General features: G+C 44.6%; 1 protein-coding gene across 2 annotated transcripts in view; it reads left to right on the top strand.

Moving 5' to 3' along the window:
• Nucleotides 1-22612, top strand: part of spns2 (spinster homolog 2 (Drosophila)) — a 69303-nt gene that overhangs the window by 39204 nt on the left and 7487 nt on the right. The window contains exons 4-12 of one of the 2 annotated variants that reach the window (XM_034606202.1): nucleotides 2294-2445; nucleotides 5483-5549; nucleotides 9956-10098; nucleotides 10538-10690; nucleotides 10907-11096; nucleotides 13206-13271; nucleotides 13789-13887; nucleotides 18718-18881; nucleotides 22110-22156. In XM_034606202.1, coding sequence (XP_034462093.1) covers nucleotides 2294-2445; nucleotides 5483-5549; nucleotides 9956-10098; nucleotides 10538-10690; nucleotides 10907-11096; nucleotides 13206-13271; nucleotides 13789-13887; nucleotides 18718-18881; nucleotides 22110-22152 — 1077 coding nt within the window. In that variant the 3' untranslated portion in view covers nucleotides 22153-22156. The remainder of the gene's footprint in view (nucleotides 1-2293; nucleotides 2446-5482; nucleotides 5550-9955; nucleotides 10099-10537; nucleotides 10691-10906; nucleotides 11097-13205; nucleotides 13272-13788; nucleotides 13888-18717; nucleotides 18882-22109; nucleotides 22157-22612) is intronic. The other variant, XM_034606201.1, reaches the window with a different exon arrangement.

Genomic DNA, 22612 nt, shown 5'->3' on the forward strand with positions numbered 1-22612 from the left:
TTTGAAAGCAATCATGTGATAATGCGAATTCATTGCACAGCATTCTCAGGGGTCCTCTTCATGGTCCTTGTGACGAAAATGTCATCACCCCTTTCCGGTAGTGCCCAAAAACAGACTGTACTGCGCATGCTCCAGGGACGATATACCCAGCTACTAGAATGGAATGGAATTGTAATATTGCTATTGATGTAAATTATATTGCTATTATTATTAATTTGTTTTGGCCAGCCCCACTATTAATTATATCATTGAATGCAGTAAAAAAAATGCATCATGTCTAAAAAAATGTACCTTCTAGTCTAAATTGCATTATTGAGTGTGCAGAATGTCGCACTAATTAGTGTCAGCAGTAAGGGAGATGTGCTGTAAAAGCCACTGAAAGTCAACTGATGACCACACACATCAGGATGTTACAGCTGTCAATGAGAGCATGTTAGCACTCATCTGAAAGCACCACTGGGCCTGTGCAGCCTGACAGAGCTGCAGCCATGGCTGTAGACTCCTTTGGAAACAGGCTCAAAACAGTTTGAAGTTTAAAGTAAATTTCTCCCAATTCTCTTTCATCTCTCTACAGGCCTCCGTCTGCCTTCACTGTGTCTAAACCTCATTTTCATGGAGCTTCCCTCGAGTTAGTCCTCTGAGCTTTTTATTCGTTGTTGTCGCTTCACTTTCATTTTTGTTCCAAGTGGTGATGACAGCCTGGTGGCCACACACACACACACACACACACACACACACACACACACACACACACACACACACACACACACACACACACACACACACACACACACACATAGATGGCCACCACCATGATCCCACCAGCAGCCTGTTTTCTTCTATTTAAAAGAAGAGAATAGACTCAGAATCATTCCATACCAATGCTACAAACACAAAGATGAAGATAAAGTAGTGGAAGCTCAGTTGGGATCAAACGTAAACGCGGTAGTTTACATATATTTCAAACCAAAGGTTAAAAGAGACAGGCAACAGTAAACATTGAAAATAATATGCATGTGACAGTTTCGGGATGCGTCCCTCGAGTGTCATCTTACAGTGAGGTGTGTGTGTGTGTGCGGTGTTGGATGTTTGACGGCTGTGTGTATGACCCTATGACATGATGTGGCATCCAGCAGCATGAGGCCTGCAGTGACGGATGAGGGCTCAGGTCAGCTCCGGGGTCAGCGTCTCAGCTAATGGTCCCTGCTACTTACAGCACCTTCATTAATCTCTGTTCACAGCTGACAAACCCGATAGAGTGTAACCATATCACACTCCCATGCAACCACACACTCTGCTCTTTTATACTTTAATTGGAAAACAGAAGAATTCCCCACAAAGCAACAACAAGGAAGATGATTTTTACAGTTTCTACAGTTTTTACAGTTTGTCACCATCAAACAGTCTGACTTTATTGCACAAGATAAATGTGCAATTTATTTCACTCATGGGCCAAACAGACTGATCACAAGTTAGTGCCCAGTATTTCCACAGTGTGGGGGAACCAAATGTCTTTGCAGCTTTAAAAGCAGACATCGTAGTCCGTATCCAGTGAGTTGTGGTTGCCATGGAAACAGTTAACAATCCAGCTGCCTACACAGTTGCCCCCTCCAGCGTGCAAGCTCCTATAAAAGCCTTTTAAGGATTTGCCTCTTTTATTTATAAGTTTATCACATGCAATATAAAAGATACTGGTACTATAACAAGACTGACACAATAAGCTCCTTCACACTGATCTATTTCACAGTTCCAGGAGGTGAAATTATTTTGATCAAGGTAACCTCCACCAATGGTGGATCACATAATAATAATAGGAAGAAGAAATATAAGACTTATAAATTGTTTTTCACGGTGCTTTTCCAGACACACAAGTACAACCGAGCGTTAAGATCAGATTAGGAGACACAAACAATGATCAACCCAAATATGGTAAACTTGTGAAAGTCATCTTCTCTCTTTAGTTTCAGTTCAGTGACAGTATCAGAAGTGACTCATCAACCCGCTGTAGCACATTTTACTATTAAATCAGCAGTTAATCAGTAAACTTTCAAAGTTAAAATGCTTTAGTTTTAACTTTTAAATGTGGTTTTCAGCCCTGACTAAACCTTCACAGACGTGCTAAGGACTAAAAGTAGAGCTCAGCTGTTTTTTGTCCAATAAAAAACATTAAAAAGACCTCTGAACAAGAAACGTGGCCTTTGAGTCAACATTCTCCTCTCACAGAAAGTGTCCCTGCAGAGTTGAATAATATATATATCTCTGCCTCTGTCTCTTTCTGTCCCCCTCTCTGCAGTACTACTGGCTGTTTGTGCTCTCCAGGGGACTGGTGGGCATCGGTGAGTCCAGCTACTCGTCCATCTCTCCCACCATCATAGGAGACCTGTTCACTAGCAACAGCCGCACCATGATGCTGTCCGTCTTCTACCTGGCCATCCCCCTGGGAAGGTAAGAGAAAGACAGGTCCTGCATTGTTGAAGCAGACACCTGAAAACAACAAGATACAGGATGTGATCTATTCTTTGAGACGTCTGTGTGGATGTTAAATCTCTTGTCTAATTCAAATCCAACCGGTTCTCTAAGTGTTAAATCCGGACGTGCAAAGGAATCAGAGGCATTTGCATTGATTTTATAAAATTATTCTCACATAGTGAAGGTCAGCCTCGCTCCCATCTGGCTCTTTTTCCCAGCTGCAGCCGCACAAAGAGCTCAGGCCCTGCGCAGAGAGAAAAGAAGAACTTACAATTGGCTGCGTCAAGCTTTAAGGAGGTTGGGAGGCTTTTCAGGAGATGTGGCGTGGGGATGTGGGAGGGCGGGGGGTATTATTAAGCTTAAATCTCCAGCCTTTTCAGCTCATTCAATCTGCGAAAGGGCCACAGGGAGAAAACAAACAAAGCCAAGTAATAAAAGATGAACGTACCGGTGGATGCAGTGCGGGAGCCACTTGAGGTTTATTGTTATATACAGTGCTTAATGGCATGTGCCTGAGCAGCAGCATGCTGCGCTCTTCGCCATGCAGCCACTGCTCATGGAATCACACACAGGGAGAAACGGAGGAGAAGGGGAATGTGATGCAGCCTTCAAAACACTGTGAGCATTACTTTGAATTTATGTTATTATTTACATGTCACTAAAATGTTATTGCAGGGCACAATAGAATGATGAATTGTTTTGTAGCGCACTAATGTTTATTTGGATTTAAATAAGCAAAGGAAAAGCTCACGGCGCCCTGAGTGCTCGTGTTATGAGCTGCCAACATGTTTGGGTCACAGTAAACTGTCCGGCAACACAGACAATAGAAGGTGAAAGAGTGGGCCTCACTAAAGTGCAGTCAAACATCCTATCCAGCCTCCCACTTGTTTGCCATTATCGAGGTTGTTATGACTGTTTCCAGGAAATGACCTCAGGAATTAGAACAGATTCGCAGGAAATGGATTCCTCCGCTCTCTCTCCCTAGTTTTGAAACTCTGCCCCTGCAGACCGTGCCCTGCGTGAGGCCAGTGTTTGATGTGAGCATATATTTCATGCTCAAGTTTAATTGTTGGTGTTGAACTTTCCAAACACTCTCTGGGTGGACTCTGATAAGATTAGCCATTAGTCACTCACTGGAAATATCATATGCTGTCTGAGCCTGTTTATACTGAGCTGTTATTTTTGGAGAACTAATCATGGAAGCACAACCATGCACTGTTTTCCTCTTTGCTCTGTGTATATGTGTAAATCCAGTTTAACATGTTTTGGCCTTTTAGCAGCCAATGCTGATAAGAACTCTAAAGTCCCATTTCATGATCAATCTACTGCCCCAATCTGCTGTTGGAATGGAAAACTTGTCCTGCAGCCAGACAAACAGGTTCAAAGAGCCAAAGAAATGAGGACATTTGATTGACTTTTAGTGACTAATTGTATTAGAAGAGGCCAAATGAACTGTTCGAAGAAGCTACTGAGTGACAAGATAAAAGAAAAATCAACAATAAAGTGTTGTGTCCAGGAAAGTAGCTTCAGTGTTAAATCTGCAGATCTCTGTTGGAGGGAAGAGGATCTTCCTTCATTTCAGACTTTAGATTATGTAGACTGGTATCTAGTCTAAGGCCAGGCTAGATTTTGCTTTTATATGGTCTAATGCAAGTAAGAGAGTTTCTTTCAGACTTTAAAAGAATTTGAAGTCTATACATAACATTTATATATATATATATATATATATATATATATATATATATATATATATATATATATATATATAAATATAGCCATAGTAGCCATGGTTCGGTTCTGGCCTGGTTCTTTGCTGCGTGGCTTCCCTGCTCTCTGTCCCACTTCACGCTTATTGTTCTATCAATAACGGCAAAATACCCCCCAAAAAATCTCAACCCCGGCAAAGAAAAGGTGCGTCACACGCTTACTAGTGGCACCAAGTAACCAAACAGAAGAAAACGTGGTTCACAATTTGTGGTTTACAAGCGCTGTTTCTTTCATGGCTTTAAGAAGAAAGGAAATAGTACAATTACAATTAGATATATAGAGCAGTGAGGATATATTTAATTTGCAAAGGGGAACTAACTCTATTGCTCTGCCTGACTGATGGGGTTAGTCACTCTTCTAGTGTATTTTCCTTTTTCTGTTATTTAGTTTAGTACAGTAAAAAATGCAAACAGCAATATGCAGCTTTGTGCAGCAGATGCATTCTACTGTATCTGAAGTCTTACAAGGAGTTCAATCTAAGTCATAGTCAAAGTCTCTCTTTATGTTTTGATGGTGGTTTCAGTGGTGATAAGATCTGGTTATCTGCCATATAATACAATTCACACGATTTTCATACTCATAAAACATTTGATAAACTCTTGTGTTCTGTATTCAGGCTGGAAAATAGCTCCATTCTCTTTGTCTTTCCTGCAGGCTGTTATATGAATATCAATGTATAACCAGCTGTTTATCTACTAGTGCATTACTGTTTTAAAGAAGATGTCTGCATACACAACTTTCTCTTAAAGCACCTGCTGCTCATACCTTGAGTTTATTTAAATCCTCCTTGTCCTTAAATTGCTGATGTTATCTCGCAGCAGAGGCTTATCACAGCACAGTGGCCTCTTTATCTGATCTCATCTAATCGAGCAACATATCCCTCAAAGCGTTTCACCGCTGTATCCCTCTGTGACACACACAGCCTTCAGCCAGACAACCGCCCTAGTGCTGTAACTTTGCACCTGTATTTTGTGACCACGCGCACACATCGAGGCCACAAATAGACAGACTAGCCAAGTTGCTAGCGGTGCTGCGATCAGTGACACTGTCATAAGCTCCGCGTGTCAAGTAGCCAAACACTCAACGCAGCTTTAATCAGACAGACAGGATGTGCAGGCGTAAGTGATAGAGACGACGGACTCCGCTTACCTAAGACACTGAGTCATATACTTTATATATAAAGTGGTTCACAAATATACATATATTTGTTATGTGTTGCTAATACACAGTCTTCATTTCTCTGCAGCGGGTTGGGTTACATCCTGGGCTCCGGCGCCAAGGAGGCTGCAGGAGACTGGCACTGGTCTCTGAGGGTAAGGGCATCATCATCATCCACCAACATCACACACACACACACACACACACACACACACACACACACACACACACACACACACACACACACACACACACACACACACACACACACACACACAAACATGCACACAGAGACAGATGAAGAGTCCTTCCTGCTGGGCTCGGTGGTGAGGCCTGTCATGGATCTGAGGTCAGAGGGGGTCGTTGGTGGAAGAAGCACCAGGGGACACACACGGGTGAACAGGCGGTTCAGGCCCTGACGCTGCCAGGAAGTGACAGAGGACGGAGAGCTAAAGGGCACAACAGCGTCCTAATCAGCATCAGCGCGGCCTCGAGCGATGTGCAGAACCCTAAAGATTTTAGTCCCTCAGTGTTTAAAGTACAAGCAGCAGCTCAGATCTGATCTGACGGCTGCAGCAAGGAGAGTGGATTTCTATTAAACATCGAGGCTGATGCTTTATCCGTTCTCAGTATCTGTAAACACATTTATCTTTTATTGCACTTCACCCAGAGGTCATCTCGGGTGAGGCGGGATCAGTGACAGTGAAATAACAGAGTGTCAGTGCTTCTTCTACCTGGGTATTGTGTCTTTTTCACTGCAGGAGCATTTATGAAACTAAATCTATATTTTCTTTGTTGTCAACTCGCTGAGAAGTTATGAGAGGGGAATTTTGGAGCTATTCAGTATGCTATAATAAATGCATGTTCCAGGTACATGTCTCCTGTAACCACCAGCTGTCTATGGCAACAAAGGAACATTTTGAAGAACCTATTAGAGCTAAGGTTGGTCATCCTGGAAAAGCTGGTGGAGCACGCTATACTTTGAAAGAAATGCATCCGATACATCCCGCCCCCTCCCATCAGCCCTCTCCTCAAAGCTATGGCCCAAAAACACATGAACGTACACTTCCTGACTGCTAGAAGCCGACTTTTCTGTGACCCGCTAAGATTTGGCCGTGCTCATTTGAGTTTATTACAGTCCTACAAGGGCCACATATACTGGATTTTTTTTCAACAACTTTATTAATTGATCACTATCGGAACCTAAAGAGGATTTCAACACATAAGATAAAAACTGTTTCAGAAACAAATGACCAACCCTAACTCTGAGGAACAATATGCTTTTCAAAGAAAGTAAAAGCAACCTCACACTATAAATAACTGGGTTAAAATGTATCCAGTGTCAGTGCAAAAATAGTCAAATTTGACCCAGTAATCTGTTGTGAGTGTAACATGACACTAGACCCCCCAGAAATGGAGAGTGAACCGGGGAAGGGCAGAGTATTTAGCGGACCTTCAGTTGAGCAGTGGAGCATAGAAATTGAATGCTGCTTCTCCCGATTGGTTTTGACTCTGGGGACACAAATCAGACCTGTTCCTGACCGTTCAGTGCTTTATAGACCAACAGCAGTATTTTGAAGTCAACTCTTTAACGGACACGGAGCCAATGTAAAGATCTCAGAATTGAACTGATATGATCCACTTTCAGAGAAGATGGACCTGGAGCACAGAGAAACTTAATCTTCTGCAAAACACGTTGAGAATCACGGTTTGTAAAGTTCGACAAAGCACAAACACCACTGCAGCTAACAGACGATCAGATGAAGAGGCTGTGTGGAGCCAGGGCCTTTATACTGTCGAGAACAGGTGACGATGATGAGATGATTGCAAGCAGGTGAAAGGATGAAGAGGTGAGGAGGAGAGAGACATGAAGCCACGCCCTGGTTCACAGCCACACAGACAGGGGAGAGCAGGGCAGGGTCAAAGTGCAGAATCCTGACTAAGACTACGCCTATGACCCGGTTCTGATTGTTTAATGACAGTGTGAACAACAAAAATCACATTGAATCAGATTTTTTCAAATCAGATTTGGGCCTCTTTCATATGTGGTTCTAAATCAGACACAGATCAGATTTTTTGAAAACCTCCGTCTAAACAGCCCTGTGACCCGTATCGGAATTCAACGCGACTTTTACGCCACTCTCGATCGACATTCCTCATTATTTCCCGCAGGCGAAGGGGGCTTCCATGTTTGTGAAAACAAACATGGAAGACAGCTGCGACGGAAGGTAGCTGGTGGAGGGACAGTGAGGTTTTAGACCTGGGAAGTACTTGGGGTCACACGTCTGTACAAGCAAAGCAGATCAAGAGAAAAATGTGACCGTTAACGCTCACATCTTCTTCTCCTTGTTTACTTCCTCACACAGTGTGCTGCGTGTGACGTCTTGCTTTTCTTCTGCACATGCGGGTCACATCAGGGCCATGACCAGTTCTCAGTGGAGTCTGATACTGGCCACATTTTAAAAGATAATGGAACAGCTACATAAAAAGTATCTGATATAGAAAGAAAATCTGAATTGAGCAATTGGAAACAACCAATTGTGACTAGGTTAAGTTGACCCAGTGTTTTGTATGTGTGCAATGTTGTGTATCTGGATCAATTTCTAACCAGTATTTTAAGAAATAGAGTGTACTGTATTGTGTACTGGAGAGGGCACTGAGCGTTGTCATAGAGAAGAGAGCAGGGTTTTAGTTTGACCTGGCACAAGGCCTCATTTGTTTGCTGCTTGTAAAATATCCCCAAATCTGCTCCAGGACAATTAAGCTGGGTCTCTTTTAATTAAAGGCTTCAATTTAAAGATAAAGGAATCTGTAGAAATATTCTGAGATGTCCCCCCTCCACCCAAAGAGGAAAATCCTTTGTGGACTGTTTTTAGCAGTGGCCCACTTACTTACTGTGAATTTAGGAGTAGATGCAGGAGCATAAATCCCTGTTTTACAGGGACTCTACTGAGTAGGTGAGACAAAACATTTAGAGGTGAAGCGCTCTATACGACATACCAGTCGTAACGGACAGGACCAATGAATGCTCCGTGAGGACTGCACAGAAATGACTTCAGGGTCACCTTTTAAAGTTCTTACAACTTATTATGACCCGACTCCTCTTATGAACCGAGTGACATTCTAAAGGAAGACATTAAACATTCCCTCAGCGTGGGGCGGCGGTGGAGGAGATTCCTGGACATGACAGCTCACCAGGGTTCAAGGAAACAGGATGTCGAATTTTTCCTTTGCCACGTTGGAACATGAATAAAAGAAAAAACAAAGAGCAGGGCAGTTTGTTCCAAAGCAGCTACAATGACATTCCAATAAAACAATCTCATCGCCGATTAATCACTGGGGTGGCATGCAGGGGGAAAACAAATACCGAGAAATGAAACAGATTGTGTGCCGCGGGATTCTGCGTTAAGGAAAAAACACCACAGCGCTTCCGTTTGTTTTTGTCCGACGTTCCAGATACCTTCCTGAAAATGTGCGCTGTAAGACGGAGCAGGGGAGAAATGAGGAGCAGGAGAGGGAGGTCATTTGTTTGATTGCCAACCGCCCGTAAAGGAAATGTCTAATGGGCCCTGTGGGAGTCAAGGTCGAAGGTCAAAGACTCCCGTTGTCATGCTGAATAATAATGAAGGAACTTGAGAGCAAACGTCGTGAAAAAAAGCAAATATTTATTTGGCTCTTCGATGAGGTGAGCTCTGTTGCTGCGTCTCTCTGAAAGCACATCATGAGATTCCGATGCAGACGTCGATCCAATTAAGTTGCTCGACACGCGAGGGAGATGATTGGAGATGAGACACAATATGGGAAAGGAAATGATCAGCGTTGGTGCAGGGCTCACACCTCTGAGACCATAACCGCTGCGTTGAGCTGCATTATCAGCCACGTTATGAGCCGCATCACACTCCGGATTACTCCTGCAATGAAAAACCTGAGGACACCCGCGTACACACCAACACACAACCAAGTTTCACACTATCGCAATACTTATACATATAAATGGGCTTTTATTAGCTGCGAAATATAAAGTGATGAATTTCCCCAGACAGATGAAATTGGTTTTTGCTTTTGTGCGCACTTCGTATTGTTCAAACAAATGCCCTCCCACACATCCCATCCTGTCTTTTGTCTTTGTCTCCCCCACACAGACTCACACATGCACGAACATGCTTCCGCCTAAAAGAAAAGATGATAGTGAACGTTAAAGCAGATGGGCACTTCTGAGGTTTTCACCTCGGTGCAGGGCTCCCAGGGCAGAACTCAAAGCCAGAAAACTCCTTTTGAGTGTTAAACACTTAGACAAGCCCACACATATAAACACACACACACACATACACACACAGTGCCAGTGGAGTAAGCAGGGGGAATGTTCTTCAGCTCCACAGAGCTTGTATAAGATGTCAGGCGTGGCTGTCCATTCAGACTGTAAACACACTGCTCTTTGTCCGGCATTTCACATCTGTTCCCCCCGAACCGCTCCCATGTCTGACCCGGTGTGCATGGCTGTCCAGTCAGTGTAATGTGTCAGCAGGATCTGAAGCCTCGTACATTTTTCTCGTCCCGGTAGGTATCCCCGCTTTTAGGGATCACGGCGGGAGCCCTGATCCTGCTCTTCGTGCCGGAGCCGAAGAGAGGCAGCGCTGACCAGATGGGCGGACGCATCAAGACCCGCACCTCCTGGTTCTGTGACATGAAGGCGCTCGCCAGGAAGTAAGGCCTGTGCTTGGCTTTAGGGGGGGCACCAGGTTTTTGGGAGAGTGGCTGTTAGATGGACAAAATTTACAATTCAATTTTTTTGAAAGATTTAAAATCATGATAATATTGCCCAACTATGTTGTTTTTCTATCTTTATCCCATTTTGTAATGATTTCACAAAAAAAAATTAAAGTCAGGAGCGCAGGAAATCTAAGCACATGCAGGGTATATGAAATCAGTAAGTCCGGCTCTCAAACTGAAAGATCACGCTCTTGAATAAAGGAAAAAAGTACAGGTAATCTCCCAAAATCCTTGGTTTCACAAAAAGAAAGCCTTTGCATGTCATACGTTTAAGATTGTGCTCCAGAAAACAGTCCTGTGCTTTTTAAGACAGCAGAATCATGTGTTGGATTTTGAATGTGATTTTTGCGTGCATGTGTTTCTTCCTGTCTAGTCGCAGCTACGTTTTCTCCTCCCTGGCATCATCGGCGGTGTCCTTCGCCACCGGTGCGTTTGGCATTTGGATCCCAGTGTACCTGGCCAGAGCCCAGGTGGTGCAGAAGACAGCGGAGCCCTGCACAAAAGAGATCTGCAGCAGCACAGACAGGTGAGAGCTTTGATGACTAAACATGGAGAACAGGCTCTGAAGTCACGGCTGCCTCTGTTTGGCTCGTGCAATGTGAAGCCTGTAAAAGACGGAGATAGTTGGTTTAATGGTTTTAGTTTTATGTGCATGTTGTACAAACATGCATAGTCGCATCTAATAAAAATAAAATAAAATAACATGTATGTTGTCTCTTCTCTGCCCCGCTTCTCTGTCCAGTCTGATCTTCGGGGGGATCACCTGTGTGACGGGGCTGTTAGGCGTGGTCATCGGGGCGGCCACCACACGCCTGTGTCGACAGAAGACGGAACGTGCCGACCCACTGGTGTGCGCCGTCAGCATGCTGGGCTCGGCCATCTTCATCTGCCTCATCTTTGTGGTGGCTAAGAAGAGCATCGTAGGAGCTTACGTAAGACTCATTTCCTGTAAGCGTCCGTGCGTGTGCAAACTGTGTCTGCAGGAGGAAGTTGCTTCCTTTTCAAACCACGGAGGGAGATGTGATTTAGCCCATTTTTGCTTTCCCCAATCTCCAGAACCAACAGGTTTCCGGTGAGGAAACAAAGGGTGATATTAGTATGTTAATTATGGATTAGCCCGAGGGAGTGAGAATTAAAAGGGGAGAGTCTGGTAACCAATCTAACAAGACAAAGCTTTGTGAGAGCTCACCAGGGTGGTGTTAATGTTCGAATCACGGTGCTGGTTGCTTTCCGGCCCAGAGGCACATTGAATAGTTTAATTGCAGTTGCAGGTAACTGAGGCTCATACCTCATCTGGCCCAAATTCAAGCATTTGTGTGTCTCCGATTTGCCCTGTGAAGCAGGAAAGGGTGCAACGCAACAATGGCTGCCCTGAAACAATGCACTCTGAGCTTCTGGACTCACCAAGCGCACATTTCTTGCCCTTATCGGAGACAAAGGCGTAGGAACTGACTCTCGACAAGTCGGCCAACCTGCAAAAGACGGAAAATATTTTCCTTGCGTGTAAAGGAACATAACAAACAGGTTTCCATATCCTAAATATGTGACCTTGGCTGACGTTGAAGTTGGAGTCTGACCTTTTTACTGGGTTTTACTGCTGATTGAGTGCCAGGCTTTTTTTTGCAGTTTAGGTTTGTTGAGGTTGATATACTGAAGTCAGTCAATAGCTGCTAAATAAAGTAGTTCCTAAGTGACGAATAATTACCGATATAAATGATGATTTGGATTTAACAAATTAAAATGTATATAAGCTTCCATTAGGTCTAAGGCACACATTAATCAAGCATCTGAGGCATGACTCAACCAATTAAAACCCAAGGTGTGGAAGTATTCCATTTTAATCACACGATTACAGATCTGTCCAACTCAATTACATATACAGCTGCTGTGTGAAAGAAACCAGCTTTGTCACTCTTGGTGTCCTCCTTTGTAAAGATTACAAAGAGATGATTGATGCTGTCGAATGTTTTATATCTTACCCAAGGTTTCCTCTCAGATAAGCATCCAAGAATAAAGTAATCTGTTGTGCGAAAAATGTAGCGCAACAGGCCCTAACTTCCAACATATGACTTCATGTCTGCGCAGACTACTCTACTGTTAATATTGAATCATCTTACTCGACAGTAGCAGTAGTGAACTCGGGTTTCATGGCAAAGAGCTGACAGAGGTGTTATATTATAAGGCGTGACGCGGTTGTAATGTCCAGGCCGATGGACCTCCTCGCAGCTGTTGTCTCATCAACACGCAGCTAATCTGAGCCGAGGCCGGGGCTTCTCTCTCCTCTCAGAGGCAGCATGTCGGTCACGGTGTCTGGTTCGCAGCTCTCGGGACGGCCCCGTCTGCATCTGCGCTGTCAGACTCCTTCTGTAGCCCTCTGTGCTGCACCGTAGGTTTGGCACGCTGGCAGAAGGGGTTATTCCCCCAGCAGGAAACCCACACATCAAGCGGCCGTGTGAAAACCGTGCCAGACGAAACCAGTCAATAAAGATACATGAGATTCCACTGCAACCAAATCCCTCTGGGTCTGTTTTTGAGAAAGTGGCCAAACAGCAACAGCAGCTGCCTCCAGTCTGTGTGCATACAGTAGCTTACATGTACATAAAGTGTGTCAACTGCACAATGTTATTTCAAGTTAAAACATTTCTGCTCCACCCATTCACAAGTGGGACATTAATTCATCCGGCTCTGAGTGTAGGAAGTGTTAAATGTTTCCATACTGACGATACAGCTTCGACAGGAATAAACAACACAATGCTTATCGTGCTGTTTTTCAGCTTGTAGGCTAAACACTCACTAAACGGCTCAATGGGACCAAAATGAAGGCCTGCACATCCACATATAATTGGGCCACAGCGTAATAACATGTTTCGAAAGTGCCGCAGCCAAAGCGCTTTTACTCAGCAGCAGATTCCCACACACGGGGGAAATATCTGCAACCTCCTCTTTTGGCTTCATGTCTGGTTTGCAGTCCTTTGTGCAGCGGAGATTGACTGATTCTTAATTAGCACGGCTAAATGTGCAATTTCTTCTTCTTTATTTAGGTTTGCATCTTTATTGGAGAGACGCTGCTTTTCCTGAACTGGGCAATAACAGCAGACATTTTAATGGTAAGTGCGGAGAACCTATACTTATTGGCTCGGTCACTGGAAATTCCTGCAACACACGATAACAAATGGCAGCGATCCAGCAGAAAATAGTTCTGAGTGGTAAAATGCGTGAGTGGACTTTGTAGGCTGCAGTTTGGGTGGAGCCGATAATTATTGTCTTGACCGATCCTCAAGAAAACAAATGGAAAGGAGACGTTCTCTGATGTATGATGTGGGACATGACAGTGAAAACAGGCGGTTGATTCAGCCAAGACTTCCCGTAAAGAGCATTTTACCAACCAGCTCCTTAATTTATAATTAGGCTGGAGACTGAAGGGATAAACACAGACAATTACTCTTTTGTTTTTCATTGTGACTGACTGGTCTGTCTGACTTGTCCTGACCCACAGAGCCTCTATGTGTATAATTGATGACAGTAGAGGTTGTTGTAACATGGCTGACTGAATCGTCCCACCATGGTCTCTTCATCACAACATCATGTATTTTTAACCTTCTGTTTCCTCCTGTCTCTGTGCAGTTTGTCGTTATTCCAACCCGGAGGGCAACGGCAGTCGCCTTTCAGAGCTTCACCTCGCATCTCCTGGGCGACGCGGGAAGTCCGTACCTGATAGGCCTGGTAAGACTCTCCCAGAGGCAACCGTAGTCGTTTTCAGTAGTGGTGCACCGATGTATCGGCCGTATATCGGTAGCGGCCGATATTCGCCTCGTTTACTGCTATCGGCGTATCGGTAATAAACTTGACTTTCACCGATAACATTGGCCGATATTCATTGGTATGTTTTCTGCAGCCTGCCAATCTGGCATCCAGATTATGGTACACTGACGCCGGGTTTACACCGGGCGCTGAAGCGCCGCGCCGCGCAGCGCCAAGGAAAGCCAGGCGCCTCCCACCCCCCCCTGTTAAACCTTTGTGCGGTTCACATGGGCTGCGATGCGCCGCGCCGCGCCAGCGCCCTTCACCGATGGTTTCGGCGTGCGAGCGAGCGTATCGCGCCAGGAAACAGACTGAAAAATGATTTTAAACGATATAAATGACATATTTGATATGATATAAATGATCAAATATGCATCCCATACTTTGAATTCCCCTTCTGTTGTCCTGGAGTTTTAATTTTCCCAATTTTCCCAATCACATAATTAAATGTCCCCCTCTGCCCATCCACTACAGCCACACAAGCAGTCATATAGATAAAAAGAGAGAGAGGGGGGGGCTAAAGGCTTGCTTGGAGAATACGTCATTTACCCCCGACACCCGACATTGAACGGGTTACATACAACAACAAGCGGAGAATCACGGGCTGACCGACGCGGAGAAATGCGGGTCCGGTGTGAACAGCCAGGCGGCTGCGCGCTTGAGAATAACGCTGCGCGGCGCGGGGCGGCACTTCAGCGCCCGGTGTAAACCCGGCGTTACACACCAAGAAGGCCACATGCAAGTAATAAACAAATATCGGTATCGGTATCGGCTATCGGCTAGATTGTTGTTTTAAATATCGGTATCGGCCAAGAATTTCCATATCGGTGCATCCCTAGTTTTCAGACATGTGAATGTCCTGACAATGGGGTTAGGACATTCTCCGGAGTTTAACTTTCACATATGAAAGACGATATTCTCCAGTCACAACAAGAGAACACTCTCCAGTGTTAGAATGAGGGGTGACAGCCAGGTAGAGCATCAAGGAGGCAGGACAGGACGTAGACATTTAGCTGTGTCTTCTTCGTGTATGACACCTCTTTTTCATCCTGAGATTTGCTGTTTTTTGCATCTGTCGCGTGTTACAAATGTCATCAACGCACCCACTCGCTCACAGATTATCTCCTGTTGTGTTCTCATTTGCGATTTTTTTCGCGTACAGCCCCTACAAGCACTGAACTCCGGATAATCTCCTGACTTTATCCGTTCAGTGCATGTCTGACAGCAGTGAATGTGTGCTGATCAGTGTGTGAAGGGGAATATTTAAGAATGATTCAGGTCTGAAATCCCACAGCTGGAACGCACCTCTACCACACATGTGTTAGCACCCTGTTCATGCACAGACACACATACATGCATTCAGTTCAGCCCGTGCTTTAAGTGTAAGTGGGCCAGTGCAAAGTGAGGCACAAGAGCAGCTTTTAGCACACGTCTCAGGAGATCTGGCGAGCCGAGTCGTGATTTCACCGCTCTGCTTTTCAGGCTGTCAGTGGCGTTTTCCGGTAAATCTCGCAGTTCCCCCTGGAGGGACCGGTGTTACTGTATTTGATTGGTTAACAGATGAGACAGTGGCTCTTATACTGGGACACAAGGCCTCTCAAGGTCACGGTCCCCCCCCCCCCCCCCCCCGCCCCCCACACACACACATATACCCAAAGAGTAGCATCCAGTAGGGCAGAACACAAGTGCTGCTTGCTATTCAGCGGAGTGTGAAACAGGATTCACCTCAGACTGTCAAACTGCATTCTTATCGTTCCAAAGAGAGAGGGAACATTTGTCTCGTTAAATAGTAACTCCATGGAGGTAAACATCCTCTACGCCGTACTTGAGCATGCAGAACAAACATGTGCATAGACATCACGCAAACACATGCTATGCAAATAACATAGCATCCATACCATAATCTACGCCATAGCCAAACATAACTATTTTTATCAGTATGATGACGGTACTTATGGACTAATGGTGTCAGTGAATTGCTGAGGGAGAATAGACGGCTGTAGTGTTATGTGTTTACTTTGTGCCTCTGGCTCACAGCCCAGGTCATGTTAACAAAGGCAGTGTGAGTCTTTGATTAGTGAATCAAACCGATCTCCAACACACACAGCTGTCTGTCGAGCCACATTGAAAGTGTCCTGTTTTTTTTTCTCCCTCTTAAATGGAAATGTTAAACTGTTGTCAGAACCAGATAAAAGGCGCTGTACGTTAAATCTCCAAGTACTGACAAGTTCCTCAAAAGACTGGCACTGAAAAATAAAATCCACGTTCTGGGAATCAGGCTCAAAGGCCACATTGGCGCTGTATTGTCTCTTTCGCAGATCAAATGAAAACCCAGTGTCGTCTGATAATGTACAAACTTCCTATTAGAGAGACAGCACTTTGAAGACCTGCCTAACTCACTGTCACTTTCATTCTGTTGATGTAAACGTTTCAATTAGTGTTGAAACTGAGTCACACAAACAAATCAAGAATTTTGCTTGCAGATTAAAGACAGGGTTGGTAATCCTGGAAAATCTAGCAAGAGCAGACTACACTTTGAAAATATGGAACCGATACATCCCACTACCTCCTCTCCCCCCTCTCGTCGAAACTACACCTGAAAAGAATACATGAACGTGTACTGACTGACAACTGCTAGAACTTTTACATGACTTGCTTGCCAACCACTGGCTACTGTCTCTGCTCCGGTGGTGTATGTCTCCCCGGCTGAAAACTCCCTCTCACAGGCAGGGTGCACACAGACAGACAGGGCGGTTACTGACAGACAATGATTGCTTGTGTTTGTTACAGTGCTGCGACGGCCACAGTTATTTCAGTTTTTTCTTGTTTTATTTATTGAGGGGATGTGAAAAGGATTTCAACATATAATATAAAGACGTGTTTCAGAAACAGATTACCAACCCTACCTTTTAAGTGTTTAAGTTCTTAAGCAAATATTCCCCACATTAGCTAGGCGCTGCGATTATCTGCTTTAAATCATTGTAAATTAAAATATTTTGGTTTTGAACTGTGAGTTTGACGAATAAAACTATTTGAAGATGTTATCTTGGGCTCACAGGTCCTTTAATGGCCAAATCTAATAAAGTAAATGACAAAATAAACTTATGAAAATGACCAACAGATTACTTGATGATTAGAATAACCGTTTTTAAATGCTTACACCACTTGTGGAAACAAGAGGCTAATGGCTCCATTATTCCAACAATATTCCAGTGTCCAGGCTCCAAATGTCAGCATAATGCAGCCTGAAAACAAACACACACAGACACTGTCAAGCGGAATTACCCAGACACGGCCTCACAGTGAGCCAGCCACCGCGGTCTTCTCCATCCAGCCTCGAGGGTCACGACTTTCTCCTCTGAGTAATGCAGCCAATGTCCGGGGGTTTCTCACTCCTCCACAAACCCCCGACCAACTCAAGTGCTCCAAGTGCGTCACTACTCACCGCCTCAGTTCCTGAACTGAGGTTTAGCACGCGAGTGCGATGTGCTCGTCGTGACGCACAGCGAGCGCGGCTTGATACAGAGTTGCCCGTGTCAACTGGCGCGAATCCTGTGAATGAGCAAAGTGGAGAATCTCAAGGAAAATAGACTGGGATTATTGCTAAGCAACCACAGGAGAAAGTGAGCGAATCAGTGGATCAGTCATTTTCACAATGGGGTTATGGGCCACACAGATCTGCCGACGATGTGCTCAACCCTGCAATCCAATGTGGGGTTTCCGGTGCAAACACAACTACCACTTTAGTGCATCTGGAATTCTCCTGAGCCAGCATCCCCTCTATCAGCACGTAGACCAGAGGGGAGGCAGTTGTCTTGTACGACTCCCCTGACAAACACATAATGGACTTCTCCTATAGTGCACGGGTAGGACATGGCCACGGGCAGAGTGGGTGGCGGGGGAACGCCTGGAATAATCTCTCAGCAATCTCCCAAGAAATTCCGCCTGGATAATTAGTCATGCAGCGAGTCGTAATGTATTTTTAGCTAAACTGCACTGTGTACGTTGCAGGCAATTAACTGTACCTGACAAAATACACTCTGCACTGGCCACTCACACACACACACACACACACACACACACACACACACACACACACACACACACACACCTCATGATGCATGCATGCGCTTTGCACACGCACATATGAAGACATTCTGTGTGCACACGAACGCTCCCTCCAACATCCCTCGATCAGCAGTTCTCCAGATCTCCCCATAAAGAAAGTCATTCTGCTGACGCTAACATATAATCAATGTGCTTCAGCCAGGGTGACCTACGGCCGCTCACACAGAGACGAGAAGCCCTGTCTCGTTCCCGCTGTGCATACCTCCGCACAATCTGCTAAAAGCGGCCTCCTCTCCATCACGTTTGTCAGCGCGGTGACCGATGCGTGTTGGAGAGCTGCCTCATCAGTGATACAGGGAGGCAGAGATGATCACATCACGCCCACCTTTCTCCAGCTGGTGTTTTCCTCGGCGCAACACATGACAGACTGACCGCTAAGGCGTTACTGAAGCCTTCAACAGCAATATCAAAAGTCCTGCCCCGCTCAAAACCCCAAAACGCTGCGTTACATGATGCTGTGTGTCATTTTTATCTGCTGCTATGATGAAACATGCAGAACCCGCTCTGGTAAAGTGCGTATCGTGTCATGTAGTGTGTCAGAGCATGGCCGGGATATTTCAAGAACTTTTGCTGGATGATTAGTTGGAATAAAATGTCCTTGCGTGTGTGTGTGTGTTTTTGCAGATCTCTGACGCCCTCCAGCAGAGCTACGCGACGTCAGCGCTGTGGCAGTTCCTCAGTTTGGGTTATGCCCTCATGCTCTGTCCGTTCATCATCGTGCTGGGGGGCATGTTTTTCCTGGCCACTGCCTTGTTTTTCCTGGACGACAGAGAGAAGGCTGAGAAACAGTAAGTGACTCAGACATTGTTTCAATAACTAGTCATTATTTCATTTATTATTTAGTCATTCATTCTTTAAATATTTAATACTTGCTTTGAGCTTTCCTCCACTGACTTTCTGAGTAAGAGCTCCCAAAATCCAAACACACCGTCTCTGTGCTGGAAGAAGCTGAACAAATGGAAATAATATTTTTATTCTGAGTGCCATGCATACATAAGGAGGTTTGAAACTTTTTCTGGACGATGCTATGCCCTTTTTAGCCTGATGCCGGGGTGTGACGCGTGGTCGAGTCAAGCTGCCCAGTGACACCAACAGTGGTGCCAACCCTGCAAGACTCAGAAGGGCCCTGGAGCCAATAGAAAGTCCCAGTCAGCTAAAAGTGCTCCAGAGCTGACACAAGCTGTTCTAGCCATCAATTTAAGTGTGCTTACTTAGACTTTTACCAGCTACCGCCCCTCGTTTTCGTGCATTCATATTTTCCTCTTTTAAACACCAAGACGCGAACACACGGAGGCCACGGGAGCTGGTCATGGCCTTAAAAGGCTAAAACAAACTCACCCGTCCTCTCTCAGATGGTGAGACATGACTTCTTGTTCCTTTCAGACTATTTTTTCCTTCTTTTTTATCACGTCGACTCGCTCCCCTGGTGCCAGCGCTCTCAGAAATGACTTCCTTCCTGTCGAAGATGAGGGACATTTTTAGGCAGGATGGCAGTCTGATGTCTGACGTCTGTCTACAGTCACTTTTTCTTCACCCTGCTGAGCTGGCTGCCGCTCGTTCCCACGACAAATCCCCGTCTTGAAGCGAGATGAGAAAGATTTCAGGATATCTTGAACTAAAAGAACTCATTTGTAATCAGGCAATTTTTGTGGAACTAACTTGAAGGGGATGATTTATTGCATTTTATAATCCAAGGGTCAAGTTACGACCCAAGCCATTGCTACTTCTTCAGTGTAATGTTAATATAAAAATTTAAAGGGCTCTTTGCAAACACACACTTGTCAGCCTTCCTGTGACCTCTGTTCAGGGCGAAAAAGGGAAAAATGCAAAAATATTGACTAAAAGAAAAGTCACACTCTTGCCACAGTGCCAGTATTAGATACTAGTTCGTGGTTCGGACTATTTAACCACATTATTGCCTGTGTGTGGGCAAATGGCACACGCTCAAAATCTAACCACAGGCCCTTACTTTTCACACCACACGCTCCAGGGCAAGGCTAATGGAGCAGCAGATGGAGTTTAACAGTGCAGATATGAAACAGACACACTTGAATTCACTGGAAATGCATTGCTGTGTTTCCACAGATATGATCCTGAACAGAAATGTGTTGAGGTCGGCGTTTTAAGTCATCGTGTATTAAAGATTATACAGCTACAATTATGAGCTAATATATCTATGTTCTGATAAGTCCTTCGTTACAAAGGGATTCTAAAGTGTAACTAACAGCTCTATTAGCTGTAAATCAGTCACTTCATAATGCTATTGAGTCATTGCATAGAAATATAGAAATGTATAATAAGAACAAATCTGCATTTATTATTGTTAACAATCTACTTTATTCACAAGTGACACAAACATTTTTACCCAAATTAATTCACAGTAGTTCATTGGCCGTTCTAAACCTGACTGTTTTGAATTGGCTGTTTTCTTGTCCTCTGGTGATGCTGTTAGCAGTTTTCTCACTGAAACTGTAAAAGTGACCTGCAGTAACTGAGCCATGGCAAAGTAAAGACCAGCTGCAGGACTCAGATCCCACAGATCCCTCAGATCCCTCACAGATCTCAGCTGCACAAAGAGCTGTTCACCTGTTTATTTAGAGTTGGGTGAATCTCGACAACAAACTGGAGTTGTCACTTACGTTGCGTCCCAGGCGACTGCTACTGGTCCCTTTTTTATTAAAAGTTTATTCATATTGAACGTATCACATGTCAAAAATCACACCAAAATCCACAGTGCACTCCCCTGGGTCTTTAACAACACACAAGCCAAGTGTGAAGCTGATAAGATGAACAGTTCTCAAGATATGCGTTCCACATAAAGACAGACAGACACACAGAGATTTCTTGAATTATTAGATAGATGGCTTATTAGAAGGTTTTTCCCAAAAGTCATTCATATATTGATCTTTTTGTATGATTGTTGACACTTTTGCCTGCATGCTACACCTTTCAGTAGTTAATCATACACCAGCTTGCATCCAGGTATAATGTACACAGCAAACCTGCTGCTGCATACCTCACATAGTTTAGGCCTCAGCAGAACTGTGCAGATTTGTTCGAGACATCCCAAAGAAGAAGAAGAAAATCTAGCTTGAGCAGCAGCAGCTCTTACATAACAAGCTGCAAACAGCACCTCAGGGACCAAGAAAGTCGACAACATCCACAACTTTGTACAAGCGGGGTTGTTCCATGATTGTGATATATTTGGATTCCATTCACACTCCGACGCCCCCAGTTAATAAATTTTCCCTGATTTTACAGTGTTTTTTTTCCCTCCATTGAGTCTGTCCTCAGATACTCAGGGCTATTTATAAAGACGTACAGAGCCGAACGAGTTACTCACTGGAGCGCGAGTGTCTATTTCCAGCCTTAAAGAGCGCTTTATTATTTCTAGGTTGTTAGCTTTTTTTGGCTGCAGGGCCATTAATAGCTCGGGTTCAGTTCATGTTGCCTCCCCACACATTCACCCAGTCCACATTCACACTTAGTGAAGTGTGAGAGCAGAAACGTCTCATCTGTCAGACCAATGCAGTGGAGGTGGGCTGAGCGCTGCAGCCTGGAGTCTACCTGGAAAGCAGACAGAGAAGGACAGTTAGGATGTGATGAATGAGATTAGAGAGTAACTAGAATGACACTCAGTGGGGCGCATACCTCTGCCAAGGCCCAACAGTCCCCTTGGATTCAATCAAGCTGCACCAAATTTCTTTTTTTTCCATCAAGATTCATGAATTATTCCCTGGGAAAATGGTAAAAAGGTTGAAAAACGGCCCCTGACCTGCACTAAAATGTAACGGCTTCTTCCCTGACCCATATTGCATCCTTCCACCAAGTATTGTGGAAATCTGTTCAGTAGTTTTTGTGTTTTCTTGCTTACAAACAAACAAACAATTGGGCAGGGGTCAAAACACAACCTCCCTGGCATATAGGTAATACATGCTGCATGTGGTTTTAAAGGAGCTGTCTTAAAGTTGTTGTGCATCCTTGATTCCTAAAACAATTCTTCTCTCTCTCTGCAGGTTGAGCCAGCTGGCACTTCCACCCTCCACAGTCAAGGTATGACCAGGTAAATTCCCCTTTTCCCATAAAGAAGCTTTTTACACTTTTAGTGTTTTTCACATCAGCAGTTCCATGAGCAGTTAACGTCGTTAATAACAAAGAGACGGTCCTGGAACATTACCATTTATAAAGCTCCTTCCTCATTACCTGGCAGGCATCATGTAGAGCTGTTTTCGTCAGAGACCCCTGAAAACAAGTTTTTCCCCCTAAACAGACACGTTGACCCGAGGCTGTGCAGAGCTTTATGGTCTGGTAAACACTGCGGGTGATAAACATAATGATACACAAATGATTGATCAATGATTCATTTCCCATCCCATTGTACTCTGGAGTGTTTCTACATTCTTGGAGGGTTGATTATTTGACAGACTCTCTGGCATCTTATCAAAACCTGAGCTGCCTTCTCCCCTTCCTGTCTTTATCAGACTCTCACACATGGTGCAAAACTGATTATTAACTGAGG

This window comes from Hippoglossus hippoglossus, chromosome 14, assembly GCF_009819705.1.
Source record: "Hippoglossus hippoglossus isolate fHipHip1 chromosome 14, fHipHip1.pri, whole genome shotgun sequence".
Taxonomy (NCBI): Eukaryota; Metazoa; Chordata; class Actinopteri; order Pleuronectiformes; family Pleuronectidae; genus Hippoglossus; species Hippoglossus hippoglossus.